Raw genomic sequence first — 15,031 nt, forward strand, 5'->3', positions numbered from 1 at the left:
GAACTAAAAGGTCAACTTTGTTATCAAGTTGATACGTTTATTCCTACACAATCTTAAGTAAACCCATTAGCACTGTGTGAATCGAAGCAGAATGGATTGATTTACAAGGGACTTCAACGGAACTTCTTCAAAAGCCCCTCCTGTTAGGACGCCGAGCTGAATGCATCCAAGGATGTGAAGATGAACCTGCTTGGGCCTGCTGGAGTAAAAACCCCAGGAATAAAGTAAAATTGAAATAAATATTGGACACGGATGATGGTTAAGAGTTACTCAGAGAACCCGGTCCATTTACTTTCTGACTGGGGGAAAACTGTGAGATGAACAGGCCAGGTGACCAATAGCAAGGGTGGAGCAGTTGTGTAAGGAATGCGTCACAGTGCCATATGGCACAGAAACCGGCCCTTCGGCCCACATTGTCCATACTAACCATCAATGACCCATCCTAGAACTCTGCCTCTAGCCCTCAATGCCTTGGTGACTGAAGTGCTCACCTTAAACATTGAGAGTATCCACTTCTGCCACCCACCTGGGCAGTGCAGTTGAGCTTCCAACCACCCTATGGTGAAAACATTCTTCCTCAGATTCCCTCTAAATCTCTCCCCCCTTACCCTAAACCTACATCTAGTTTTAGACATCCCTGCCATGGAGAAAAACTCCCTATTTACCCCGTCTATAACCCTCATAATTTTGCAAATGGAATTGTGAAATACTTGTCTTGCATACTGTTCATACAGATCAATTCATTACACAGTGCATTGAGGTAGTACAGAGGAAAACAATAACAGAATGCAGAATAAAGTGTTACAGTTACAGAGAAAGTGCAGTGCAGGCAGACAATAAGGTGCAAGGTCATAATGAGGTAGATTGTGAGGTCAAGAGTCCCTCTTATCGTACTAGGGGACCGTTCAATAGTCTTATAACAGCGGGATAGAAGCTGTCCTTGAGCCTGGTGGTACGTGCTTTCAGGCTTTTGTATCTTCTGCCTGATGGGAAGGGGGGTGGGGGAGAAGAGAGAATGCCCAGGGTGGGTGGGGTCTTTGATTATGTTGGCTGCTTTACCGAGGCAGCGAGAAGTGTGGACAGAGTCCATGGAGGGGAGGCTGGTTTCCGTGATGTGCTTCTGTATATTTCTATTAGATCCTCTCTCATCTCCCTCTGCACCACAGAAAACAAGCCCAGCCTCCACTCATAACTGAAAGGCTTAATGCTGATGAATCTCTGCACGCTCTCCAGTGCAATCATGTCCTTCCTCTGATGAGGTCACCAGAACTGCACACCGTACTCCAGCTGTGACCTAGTGACACCATAACCTCCCTGCTCTTGTACTCTGTGCCCCAGCTCGTGAAGGCTGGCATCTCATGTGCCTTCTTCACCACCTGCGGCGCCACCTTCAGACTTCACAAGACAAAGGAGCAGAAGTAGGCCATTCGGCCCATCGAGTCTGCTCCATTGGCTTTGGCACATCGCTCGCATTCAGCAACAAAGAGTGCAGCTGCACTGAAAGGAAGAGGCATGTCACTCACCTTGACGACGGTCACCAGGCCATCGTTACTGATGGGATCAGTTGGGACAGCGAAGTGCCCCGTTGAGTCACCTCCGATTATCCTGTAGGCTGCGTTCCAAGCAGGAGTATGGGGGTGATCGTTGTCTGTCACCGTGAGGTTTGCAACAATGATATCAATCCTGTTTTCTGGCACTTCTCCGTAGAACTGCAAACAGGAGAGAAATAGAACGATAAGCTGGTCACATCCCACATACATCCACCATTAATACACAGCGTCAGGCATTGCTTGGGCAAAGCGACCATTTAGTTATAGAGTCATACAGCATGGAAACAGGCCCTTCGGCCCAACATGTAACTAATAAAGATATCTGATCTGAGGAGAGTTTTCCTGTGACCCTGGCCAATTTTTACCTCCAATCAATACTCCTAAAATTTAGTACACGGTCACCCCTCTGTCAAGTGGTGTGTGGATTAAAAAGCTCCTCCACTGAGATTTGGCCTCAATCATCTCCACCCACAGTCCTGGAGGAAGGGCATGAATCAGCCTTTCCACTGGCTTGCCTACATCTCCATGTGGTTTCACGGTGACCACCTTCAGGCACACATCACCAGCTATATCAGTAGAAATGCCCTCTCTCAGATCTTATGTTGCTAAATTTGAACAGGTGGGTCATCCCTGGTGTCCTTCCCCACCCCTCAAGATGACAGACTCTCTGATCATTCCGGGATCTTCTTCACCCAGAGAGTGGCGAGGATCTGAAATGCTCTGCTGGAGAATGGTGGAAACTGGAACACCGACAGCATTTAACAAGTGTCTGGATGAACAGGGCTATGGACCAAATGCTGGATGATGGGTTACTGCATACTGGTCAGACTGGATGAGTTGGGCCAAATGGCCTGCTTCATGCTGTACGATTCTATTGATCATCAGACTCCAGCTGTGGGAGCTTGTTCCCCACACATTCTGCCACTACGTTTCCCTGCTTCACAACAGTAACCACTGGCTGTAAAGCACTGATGACATACGAGGTGATCATTCAGTCCAGAGTCGACACTGGGTCTTAAAGGACTCCCACTGGACCCTTTCCTCCCTTTGAACCCTATTCTCTCATATCCCTTCAAAACTCCTCCCGATTATCCCACCGCCCACCTACACAGGGGTAATTTACAGTGGCCAATACTGTAAATTTACATGATAGAGCTGTACAAAATATTAAGAGGAATAGATAGACAGCCAGCGCCTCTTTCCCAGGGCACTAATGCTCAATACAAGAGGGCATGGCTTTAAAATAATGGGTGGGAAGTTCAAGGGAGATATCAGAGGAAGGTTTTTTACCCAGAGAGTGGTTGGGGCATGGAATGCGCTGCCTGGGGCGGTGGTGGAGGCAGGTACATGGGTCAAATTCAAGAGATTACTAGATAAGCACATGGAGGAATTTAAAATAGAGGGATATGTGGGAGGAAGGGGTTAGATAGTCTTAGGTGAGGTCTAAAGGTCAGCACAACATTGTGGGCCGAAGGGCCTGTATTATGCTGTACTGTTCTATGTTCTAACACATCAAGAAGCTGCAGATGCCAGAATCTGGAGCAACAAAAAATCTGCTGGAGGAACTCAGTGGGTTGAGCTGTGTGTGTGTGTGTGTGTGTGTGTGTGTGGGGGGGGGGGGGGGGAAGAGGGGTTGGGAGGGTATTGTCAATGTGTTGGGGGGGGGGGGGGGGGGGGGGGGAAGCCCTGCGTCAGGACTGGGAGGAAACTGCAGCATCCGGAGAAAACCGGGTGTGAAGTCGCAGAATTGTTCAGCACAGGAACGGGCCCTCACAGCCCACCTCACCCATGCCAGCTGTGTCTGTCCTCTCTAATCCCATCTGCCTGCATTAGGCCCATATCCCTCCACACTCTTCCTATCCAAGTATTTTCCCAAATGCCTTTTAAACATTGTAGATTCTCTCTGCCTCTACCATGCAGGCACGGTAGTGTAGCGGGTTCAATTCAGGCTGCTGTCTGTAAGGAGTTTGTACGTTCTCCCCGTGTCTGTGTGGGTTTCCTCCGGGTGCTCCGGTTTCCTCCCACATTCCAAAGACGTACGGGTTAGGAAATTAGTTGTGGGCGTGCTATGTTGGTGCTGGAAGTGTAGCGACGCTTGCAGGCTGCCCCCAGAACACTACGCAAAAAGACACATTTCACCGTGTGTTTCGATGTACATGTGACTAATAAAGAAATCTTATCTACTAGAACATAAAACATTACAGAACAGGAACAGGCCCTTCGGCCCACCATGTCTGTGCCGACCATGATGGCAATTTAAACTGCACATCTGCCTGCACAGGATCTACATCCCTCCATTCCCTGCCTGTTCATGTGTCTAAAAGCCTCTTAAACATTGCTATCGTATCTGCCTCCACCACCACCCCTGGCAGCGCGTTCCAGGCACCCACCACTCTCTGTGTAACAAAAAAAACCTTGCCTCATAAATCTCTTTTAGACATTCTCCCTCTCGCCTTAAACCTATGTCCTCTGTTATTTGACATTTCCATCCAGGGAAAAAGACTGATGACCTACTCTGTCTGTGCCTCTCAGTCACAGAGAGAACGTGCAAACTCCAGATGGGAGAGTGCTGGAGGTCAGGATTGAACCTGGGCCGCTGGAGTTGAGGCAGCAGCCCTACCTGTTGCACCCCTGTGCTACCTTCAAAAGGGACGTGAAAGACGCTATAGAGACGCAAGCCTTTCACCAAATGCAGAGAGAAAATGCTTCCCACCTTATCAGCTGAATTGCTTCAGCCCCCAATGCTCCCAAACCTTCAGAAAAGACTACACCCTCCCTGAATATAAGATTAAGATTTCTTTATTAGTCACATGTACATTGAAACACACAGTGAAATGCACCTTTGCGCAGAATGTTCTGGGGGAAGCCCACAAGTGTCACCACACTTCCGGCGCCAACATAGCATGCCCACAACTTCCTAACCTGTACATCTTTTTTTGGAATGTGGGAGGAAACCGGAGCACCTGGAGGAAACCTACGCAGACACGGGGGAGAACGTACAAACTTCTTACAAACCCACAGAGATTTCTAGTTATGAGGTGTTTAAGAGGCTGTTAGATATGAACATGCAGGGAATGGAAAGATGTGGATCATGTGCAGGCAGAAGAAATTTAGTTTAATTCTGCACTGTGTTCAGCACAGACATTGTGGGCCGAAGGGCCTGTTCCTGTGCTGTACTGTTCTGTGTTCTATTCAAGATTTGGTGACACAGATCAAACTAGCTGCTTTGTTTTTGGGTGGGGAGAATAATAAACTGTAAATTCAGCAGATAAGAACTGATGTCAGAAGTGAAATGGTAAAGCCTTTGGAAAAACAAAATGTTAATTTCTCTCTGTAGATGTGCCAGCACAGAGAGGGGAAGAGCTGCCCCCGGGGTTGTGTCAATGTTGACCAAGATGACAATAAATGTGAACAAAATGACAACTGGGTTATTTGGAGCACAGCTGGTCCTCTGTGCACTCTCCCTTCCCACCCACTCCAAAATGCCCCCTCTCTTTCACATCACCCCAAGTCCCAACCCTGACAGTGCAGCTCAAATGAATTTTCCAGAGATTGTTGGAACTTGTATCTTTATTGATCCATATAAACAGACGCTGAGATAGTGAACCCACTGCCCTTCTTGCTTTCTTGAACTTCACATGTTAAAAAAAAACTATTTTGCACAGCCTGTGCTCATCTCACAAACATAAATAATTTGACAATGGGCGTGCAATAACTTTCCTTTAAATCAAGTAATTGCCCGTTTGACACTCGCTTCCCCCAGAATGCCTCACCAACCTGAAAATTCCCTAATTTCTGGAAATGATGCTGAGATACTGCCACAAACCAACAGTCAGCAATTAGTATTTTTTTGTAGGCGCGTTGTAAAAATTTGATTGAAAACTACCAGGGCTGTTGAGAGTGCAAGACAATATGGACCAGGTATTTTTAAAAAAATACTTCAGCTGTGCATCACAGGAATGGTCTTTGATTCATCAGGGAGTACTGGCTCTTATTCCCGATTCAGTTTCTCCACACCCTTCCCCGAATGTCTCGCTCCCTTTGTGACTTTGCTTCCAATGCCCTTTCAAGCAGCACGTCCCAGATCACTACTCTCGCTGAACAAATAAAATTTGCATCTGCCCTCTGGTTCCCCAGTGAATTATCCAAAGATACAGCAGACAAGTCAACCCCTGGTTATTTCTGGAAGTAACCGAGATGAGGTAGGTTGGCAACTCCTGTATTAGCCAGACTCTCCAACTGAAGTGTTTGACCAATAAAGTTAGGCAAAACTAGAATTTGGCTCTTGTTTTTTAAAACACCATTTACCTTTTAATTCAGCAACTATATTGGATCTTCCTCACAATGCTACACTTTTTAAAATTGCTTAAACAATATATTGCAGCCACGTCAGTGCTGATATCTATATCTTCATGTTTGTTCAGTTTTACAAAACTTAACTCATGGAAAAGAAATGGTATTATATAACTGTGCTTGCCCATCCCTGTATGTCGCTCTAAACCCTTCCGCCATCGGCGTACTCCACTCTGAACCCTTCCCCCATCCCTGTACATCGCTCTGTAAGGAGTTTGTACATTCTCCCCGTGTCTGCGTGGGTTTCCTCCAGGTGCTCCGGTTTCCTCCTACGTTCCAAAGACGTACGGGTTGGGAAGTTGTGGGCATGCTATGTTGGCGCTGGAAGCGTGGCGACACTTGTGGGCTGCCCCCAGAACACTCTACACAAAAAGATGCATTTCACTGTGTGTTTCGATGTACATGTGACTAATAAAGAAATCTTATAAACCCTTCCTATCCCTGTACGTCTCTCTATACCTTTCCTATCCACATAATTACCCATGTAATGGAGTTCCTTTCAGTTGGCTCCATTGTGCAGACTACATCAGTTGCATGCCCAACACCAAACACTCAAGACAGACGCACTATTCCAAGCTCTGTCATGGGAAGAAATTAAGAGGCGGCAGAGGAAACGATGTAAGAATGGGCTCAAAGCCTCTTGAACAAAATGCAATGTCCACACTGGCTCCTGGGATTGACCTGGAGAGGTATCGTTCAGGAAGGTATTGAGCTGATGCATTGGGAGCACACAGAAACCATGTCGAAGTGATAGAAGGGCTATACCACCTCACAAACTACCCTCCCACCCTGTAAGATACCTCTTGCCTAATCTGTGGCAGAGTCTGCAGTTCCCACATTGACCTCACAAACCACCTGAGAACCTACAGAATTGGAGTATAAGCAAGTCATTCTCGAACCCAAGTGACTGCACAAGAAGATATTACATCTTCCCCTAACCTTTCTTGTGCCAAGGAGAAAGCCACCATCTTCTCTCACACTCTCCACATAAACAAACCTTCATCTCTTATTCAAGGGTACAGATATCACAGCTCGAAGGGCCTGTTCCTGTGTTGTACAGTTCTATGTTCTATTCCATATAAACAAACCTTCAACCTCTGATAAGAGGGCATGAGCTAAAAGGAGAGGTTGGACAAACTTGGGTTGTTTTCTCTGGAGCCTCAGAGGCTTTGAGGGGAGACCTGATGGAAGTTTATATAATAATGAGAGGCATAGATAGGGCAGGTAGTCGAAGAGTCTTTTCTCCTGGAGTGGAAATGTTTTTTTTATATATAGGTAGGGTGGTGGACGCCTGGAACAGGCTTCCAGGGGAGGTTGTGGAAGCAGATACGATAGTGACGTTTATGAGACATTTAGACAGGCACATGAACAGGCAGGGAATGGGGGAAGAGACAATGTGCAGGCAGACGGGATTAGTTTAGCTGGCATCATGATCAGCACAGACATTGTGGGTCAAAGCATCCATTCCTGAACTGTACTGCTCTATGAGTCAGAGAGTTGTCGGGTCAAACCTCACGCCAGGAACTTTTAGTACAAAAATTCAGGACTCCGCTGGGGCATGTCTGGATCCCACGGCCAAAGTGTTGAAAAGCACCAGAGTTATCCCAAGTGCACAGGCTAGCTTCCATCCCTTACTCAACCTACAAAAGAATCTTCTTGTGTGAGATTTTGCTGTGTCCAAATTGACTACCACAGAGGCTGCATTTCATTGGCTGCAGGACGTCTTGGAACATGTTAGCAAGTCTACCTTTTCTCACCCTTGGGATAATCCTATTAAATCTCCCAGAAGTCCCAAAGCCCTTGCTGAAGTACGGCATCCAGAATGAGACAATACTACAGAAGGGGCCCAACCGAGGTTTGAGAAAAGGCATCAAGAACAGCCATAATTCCCTGCACAAAAACTATTCCAAGCAGTTCTGGTCGCCCCATTACAGGAATGGTGTTGAGGCTTTGCAAAGGGTACAGAAGAGGTTCACCAGGATGCTGCCTGGATTAGAGGGTATGAGCTATAAAGGGAGGTTGGATGGACTTGAATTGTTTTCTCTGGAGTGTCAGAGGCTGTGGGGAGACCTGATAGTTTATAAAATTATGAGGGGCATAGATAGGGTAAGACAGAATCTTATTCCCGGGGTAGAAATGTCAAGTACCAGAGGACATGCATTCAACATGAGGGGGGTGGGGGGAGTTTAAAGATGTGCAGGGCAAGTTTTTTTTATACACAGAGAGTGGTGGGTGCCTGGAACAGGCTGCCAGGGGTGGTGGTGGAAGCAGATATGCTGCTTAAGAGGCAATTAGATGGACACATGAATATGCAGGGAATGGAGGGATATGGGTCACGTGCAGGCAGAAGAGATTTAATTTAATTTGGCATCGTGTTCAGCACAGACATTGTGGGCCGAAGGGCCTGTTCCTGTGCTGTTCTATGTTCTAAAATGCAGAACAGCAAAAGACAGTGAACCATCTGGCCAGTCCCTTGAGTGTATGGAGATTATAAAAACACAACACAGGGACGACATCTACCATCTGATCCTGCAATTGAGATCTAAAGCCAGTAAAGGGATATAGACTAAGACATCCCACTGAACTTAACAATTATCTCTGCATTTCAGTAAAGGCTTGGGAGATTAAGGAGACAGGGGTTTATGGTTTTAAGATTGAAACACTGCTTAGTTATCAAGTGCCGAGATCTTTCTGCTCACAAAGGAAAGCTAAGCATTTCTAAATAACATTTTTTTAAAAAAAGAAAGTCACCGTGGAAACAGAAACAGCACTTCACTTGCACAACAAAGTTCTGTATCCTTTAACAAATTAATAGAAATAGAGTCACATCAGAGGCAATGGGTGTTCGTCGCAGTATCACATCAAACCTATTGAGACTGTAGCGTGTGCAGTAATGGGCAAAACTGAGTAGATTGATTCACCAGAACAAAGTCTGGATAATAACGAGGGGTGAGATTGCAAAGGCCAACACCGTGAATTTAATTTCCTAGGAACTGGAAGAGCCCTTTCTAGTCCGGAGGCTGGCCCACCTCTCGAGCTGATGTTTCCCTGCACTTGCTGCCCTTAGAGTCATAGAGTCATAGAGTCATACAGCACGGAAACAGGCCCTTCGGCCCAACTTGTCCATGCCGACCAAGATTCCCATCTAAGCCAGTCCCATTCGCCTGCGTTTGGCCCATATCCCTCTAAACTTATCCTATCCATGTATCTGTCCAAATGTCTTTTGAATGTTGTTACTGTACCTGCCTTGACCACTTCCTTTGGCTGCTCATTCCATATACCCACCACCCTGTGTGTGAAGAAGTAACCCCTCAGGTCCCAATTAAATCTTTCACCTCTCACCTTAAACCTATACCCTCTAGTTTTTGGTTCCCTTTTCCTGGGAAAAAGACTGAGTGCATTCCCCCTACCTATGCCAATTATGATTTTATACACCTCTATAAGGCCACCCCTCAACCTCCTCCCCTCTAAGGAATAAAGCCCCAAGCTGCTCAACCTCTCCCTGTAAATCAGGCCCTCAGGTCCTGGCAGCATCCTTGTAAATCTCTGCATGCTTTCCAGCTTAATGACATCTTTCCTATAAGAGGGCAACCAAAACGGAACACAATTCATCCAATTCTACAACAGAGAGAGAGAGAGAGAGAGAGCGCGCGAGCGAGAGAGAGCGCGCGAGCGAGAGAGAGCGCGCAAGAGCGACAGCGCGCGCGCTGGCAGAGAAAGGGAGGGGTGGGATGGAGGGAGAGGGGTGGAAGGAGAGAAGAAGGACAGAGTAAGGAAGGAGGGCTGAGCTTGTGGAAGAAGCGAGAAGTAGCAGAGAGGCAGCAGTGGAAGGGGAGGAGCAGGGAGGTGCGAGGGGACAATACTTACAGTGGCAGCGGTGAACTCTGGTGGGTTGTCGTTGACATCAGTGATGGCAATGATAGCAGTCGCAGTGTTGGAAAGACCGTACATTGGACTCCCCTCCATGTCTGTCGCTTGAATTATTAACGTATACTGGGGGACTTTCTGTAAAAGAGAACGGGAGTACAGGGGGTGGGATTGGGTTTGAATGAAGAAAGAATTTTTAAAATTCAGAAGTCTGCAACCGTCAACGCTTGTTAGAACATCCTCAACTCCCTCAAATGAGCAAACCCTTTGTCCTCTCCCAATTCAGAACGAGTTTGGCTGGGACTTGATGAGCAGAACGATCTCCTTCTGAGCAGAACCATTCAGCCCACAGAGTCAATGCTATCTTCCAGGAGAGCAATCCCATCAATCCCATTCCTACTCTTATTTCCTTGAAGCCCTGTTATTTACTCTCTACCACACCTTGATTCTTTACCTACTCCACCCTTAATGTAGCTACTTACCTACAAATAATCATGAGGGGCACAGACAGGGTGAACGCAGTCTTTTTCCCAGGGTTGGAGAATCAAGAGGGCATAGGTTTAAGGCGAGAGGGGAGAGATTTAATAGGAACCCGAGGGGCAACTTTTTCCACACAGAATGTGGTCAGTATATGGAAAGAGCTGCCAGAGGAAGTGGTTGAGGCAGGTACATTAACAACATTTAAAAGACACTTGGACAGGTATATCGATAGGAAAGTTTTAGAGGGATATGGGCCAAATGGGACTAGCTTACATGAGCATCTTGGTTGGCATGGACCAGTTGGGCTGAAGGGCCTGTTTCCATGCTGTGAGACTCTATGAATCTATGACTAAGGGGCCGTTTACATACCAAGCTGCACATCTTTGGGATGTTGGGGGAAAGCAGAGCAGCCAGAGGAATTCCACAAGTTCACAGAGAGAAGATGTGAACTCCACACAGACAGCACCTGAGGTCAGGATCGAACCCAGGTTTCTGGAGCCAAGAGGCAGCAGCACTAACCTCCAGACCACCATGCTGCATCCACGACAACTTCATGTAACAATGCTAAAAGAAACAAACAGGAGGAATCTCTGCCAAGCAATAAGATCACGGCTGAATTTCTAGCCTGTTCCAAACCCTTTGACCTCGTAAACTGAGGCTTTCTTGCAGCCTTGAATATACTTAACAACTGACACCCAAGATTTCTAGGTGGAGTATGGCAGACACGGTAGTGTAGCGGTTAGCGTAACGCTATTACAGCGCCAGCGACCAAGGTTCAATTCCGGCCACTGTCTGTAAGGAGTTTGTACGTTCTCCCCATGTCTGGGTGAGTTTCCTCCGGGTGCTCCGGTTTCCTCCTACGTTCCAAAGACGTACGGGTTAGGAAGTTGTGGGCATACTACGTTAGCGGCAGAAGCGTGGCGACACTTGTGGGCTGCCCCCAGAACACTCTACGCGAAAGATGCATTTCACCGTGTGTTTCGATGTACATGTGACTAATAAAGAGATCTTATCAATGAATCCCAGCCTTCAGAAGAAATTCTTCCTCACCTGTTGTAAACAGGTTAGAGGGGGAAAGTTTTCCCTTTTCAACACAGAGCAGTAGGTACTTGGAATGCACTGCTGGGGAGGTGGTGGAGGCAGATACGATAGCAATGTTTTAGAGGCATTTAGACAGGCATGTGAACAGGTAGGGAATGGAGGGATAAAGACCACGTGCAGGCAGATACGGTTTAAATTGGTATCATGGTCAGCCCAGACATTGTGGGCCGAAGGGCCTAGTCCTGTGCTGTTCTGTGTTCTACATAAATGAGCAATAATCCTGCCCCTAGCCGAAAACTTTTCAGCCCTAGGAGGCAGTTCCTTCTCTGCCACCACCCCCCACCCCCCACTCAACATCTTGCATCTTTCCTCAAGATCATCTCTTCAACTTTCAAGGCACCAGGTAGAGGCTCACCCTGCATTAACTGTTCTCAAGTTAGAGATTTCCCAGTTTACAACGTGTAAATCAAACGTTACATTGAATAAACAGCTCAGAAACAGTCCATTGCGTCCAAGCAGCCCTTGTCCACTGTCATCTGAAACCAGCTGCATCCAAAACCCAGGAAGGGGCAGGGGCAAGAGCAAGGAACCTACAAAAGGTCCACAGTGCAGCACCATGGTGCAGCAGTGAATCACACCAATGCCTCTACTTCGTCAGAAGGTGAAGGAAATTCGGCACGTCCCCGATGAACCACAGAAAGCATCCTATCCGGATTCTTCACAGCTTGGTGCAGCAACTGCTCTGCCCCTGACCGCAAGAAATTGTAGAGAGTTGTGGACACAGCCCAGTCCATCACGCAAACCAGCCTCCCCTCCACTGACTCTGTCTACACTTCTCACTGCCTCGGGAAAGCAGCCAACATAATCAAGGACCCCTCGCACCTCAGTTACGCTCTCTTCTCCTCCCCCCCCCCCCACCTCCTGTTGGGCAGAAGATACAAAAGCTTGAGCGCACTTACCACCAGGCTCAAGGACAGCTTCTATCCCACTGTTATCAGACTCCTGAACAGACCTCTCATACGCTAAAAGGTGAACTCTATCTCCCAATGTACCTTGTCGTGGCCTTTGCACTTTATTTACCTTTTAACTACCTTGATGTAGTTATGTATGGAATGATCTGTCTGGATGGCCTTTCACTGTATCTCAGTAGATGTGACAATAATAGCCCCTCCTTCACAGCTCCAGCGACCCATAGTCAATCCTGACCTCCGGTGCTGTCTGTGTGGAGTTTGCACGTTCTCCCTGTGACCGTGTGCGTTTCCCCCGGGTGCTCCAGTTTCCTCCCACATCCCAAAGATGTGCTGGTTGGTGGGTTAACTGACTGCTGTAAATTGCCCCTAATGTGTGGGTGGCAAGAGGATGAGGGGCTACTGATAGCCATGTTAGAGAATAGGGATCATATGTGGGGAGTGGGGCTGGTAGGAACAACAATCTGCTGGAGAAACTCAGTGGGTCGAGCAACACCCAAAATGCAAAATTCCCACCCCGTCACTTGTGTCCACAGGCATCCTCCACAAACTCACCGACTCCCACAGATACCTCCATTACACCTCTTCCCACCCTCTAACTTGCAAGGATGCAATTCCTTTTCCTCAGTTCCTCCGTCTCCACCGTATCTGTTCTTGTGATGAGGCTTTCCACTCCAGGACATCCGAGATAGCCTTTTTTTTCCAGAAAACGGGGTCTCCATCCCCGCCCCCCCCCCCCCCCCCCCCCCCCCCCCCATCCCCGCCATCTCACCGCTATCGACGTAGCCCTAATCTGCATCTATTTCCTGTGCGGTCTGCCCTCACCCCATCCCGTCTCGACCTGAAACCTTGACCATTTATTTCCCTCCATAGATGCTGCCTGACCTGCTGAGTTCCTCCAGCATTTTGTGTGTGTTGCTCCACAATCTCTTGTTGTGGGGGGGGTAACACCCTCCCCATGCTTCTTCTCTTCTTCCCTTTCCTAGCCTCTTTTTTTCCCCTCTCTTTCTTACCTTTGACCCATCCCCTGGTAGATCTGCTCTCCCCTCCTGCCCCACACCTGCCCATCACTATCTCTTACCTGCATCTACCTATCACCACCCTGTGCCCACCCCGCCTCCCCGCTTTTGTCCAACAATCACTGCTCTGCTTTTCCCTCCTATACATTGGGCTTCCCCTTGTCCTATCTTCAGTCCTGAAGAAGGGTCCTGACCCAAAATGTTGACGACCCGCTTTTCCCCATGGATGCTGCCTGGCCTGCTGAGTTCCTCCGGCATCATCGTGTTTTGCGTCTGGATTCCAGCATCTGCAGTCCTTTGTCTCAAGAAATTGTCCAGGTTGGCTTTGGGACAGACAGGATTGCTCTGAGAGCTAGCCTAGAATTTATGGGCCAAACAGCCTCTCATTTTACCAGAAGAATGAGAAATAGATGGTGAAGCAGCAATATCACCTTCTCCTGAGAGTGACAACATTGTTCCACGGACAGAGTGCTTGTAAAACCCCCACCCAAGAGTTGAATGCAGAAATTTAACACCCCTGTTTTTTTCCCAACAAGTGTGATGTTTGTCAAACTCAAAAGGCAAATATGCTTACCCCTCCCTTCATTGAAGCAAAGCACACAAAAACCAGCCAACACCACCTACCCACCCCACCTTACACCATTTCCGTGCACTCTAAGGTTTTGTCCTTTGTGCACTCATTAATAAACACTTCAACATTCCCACAACGGACTCTGGGCAGATACTGTATCAGTAACACCAGAGATTGCCAGCTTGGATACGAGCCCAGGAGGTGACTTAGAGCTGCTTCATTATCCAGGCCAAAACCACTCAGGTACTGGTTGCTAGGTAACGGAGAGATCACCAACACCGGGTTTTGTCCCTGTGAAATTTCCCTTACCGAGCGACGGGGTCCCTGAGGGAGCCCGCTTCCAACAAAAACCCCACCTTACTGACGAGCACCTCTCCCTTTCCAAGCACAGGCTTTTCTTCAAGCCAATAGCAGCGTCAAATTTCCCTTGTGAACAATGAAAGGTCAGTTTAGCCGCACACATCAAGGATACGTGTCACCACAGGGTCACACACACTGCCTAGTTATTGCTGGAGGCACCAAAGTCAATTAATCGTTCATTACCATTTTGCTATTTATTCATCCCCCCCTCCCCCTCCCCGCCTTTCCGGTCAACCAGCTTTCCCCAACCTTGGCTAATCTCTAACTCCAAATACCTGCCCTAGTCGACAGTCCTTGCCCTAATCCACTGCAGTTTTAATGTTTTTAAATAGACCTCCAGCCTCATGAATTTTGGGAGAAGAGGCTTCACAGAATCCTGCTTCCTGATACCATGACTACCCCTGGCACCAATCTGACGGCTATGACCATTTAAGTCAATTACCTCCAAATTACTCTGGTGACCAAAAAATTAAATATCAATCTACGTGTGGCGCTGAGGTTTGATGGTTTGAATGAAATCTTACACAATGCTGCACGGTGAACACAACAAAACCCTTGTTCGATTAATTCCAAGTATTGTGGAGAGAGTCTAGTTGTTCCCAGCAACCTAACAATGTGCATTAGCAGCATTACCAGCCTCTCCCTGTCTTAGACTTGTATACACCAGGGAAGATAGATTTGCTTATTCCTTTCTTACAGAGAATTCAGCAGACCTGCCCCGACATAGACCAGCAAGGGATAATGTTTCAAGAACAAGGCGACAGAGGACTATAGGCCTGGGTGTTAATATTTTAAAAGCTTCACACAAACCCTCCCTCTACC

At 47.6% G+C, this 15,031-nt stretch overlaps 1 protein-coding gene across 1 annotated transcript in view; it reads right to left on the minus strand.

The window, feature by feature from the left end:
- LOC127574549 (cadherin-2-like) overlaps window positions 1-15,031 on the minus strand; it is a 192,159-nt gene that overhangs the window by 40,339 nt on the left and 136,789 nt on the right. Inside the window, 2 exon segments of the mRNA XM_052023620.1 lie at window positions 1,524-1,709; window positions 9,771-9,908. Of these exon segments, the coding sequence (XP_051879580.1) occupies window positions 1,524-1,709; window positions 9,771-9,908 (324 nt within the window).

The sequence above is a fragment of the Pristis pectinata genome, chromosome 9 (genome assembly GCF_009764475.1).
Source record: "Pristis pectinata isolate sPriPec2 chromosome 9, sPriPec2.1.pri, whole genome shotgun sequence".
NCBI lineage: Eukaryota > Metazoa > Chordata > Chondrichthyes > Rhinopristiformes > Pristidae > Pristis > Pristis pectinata.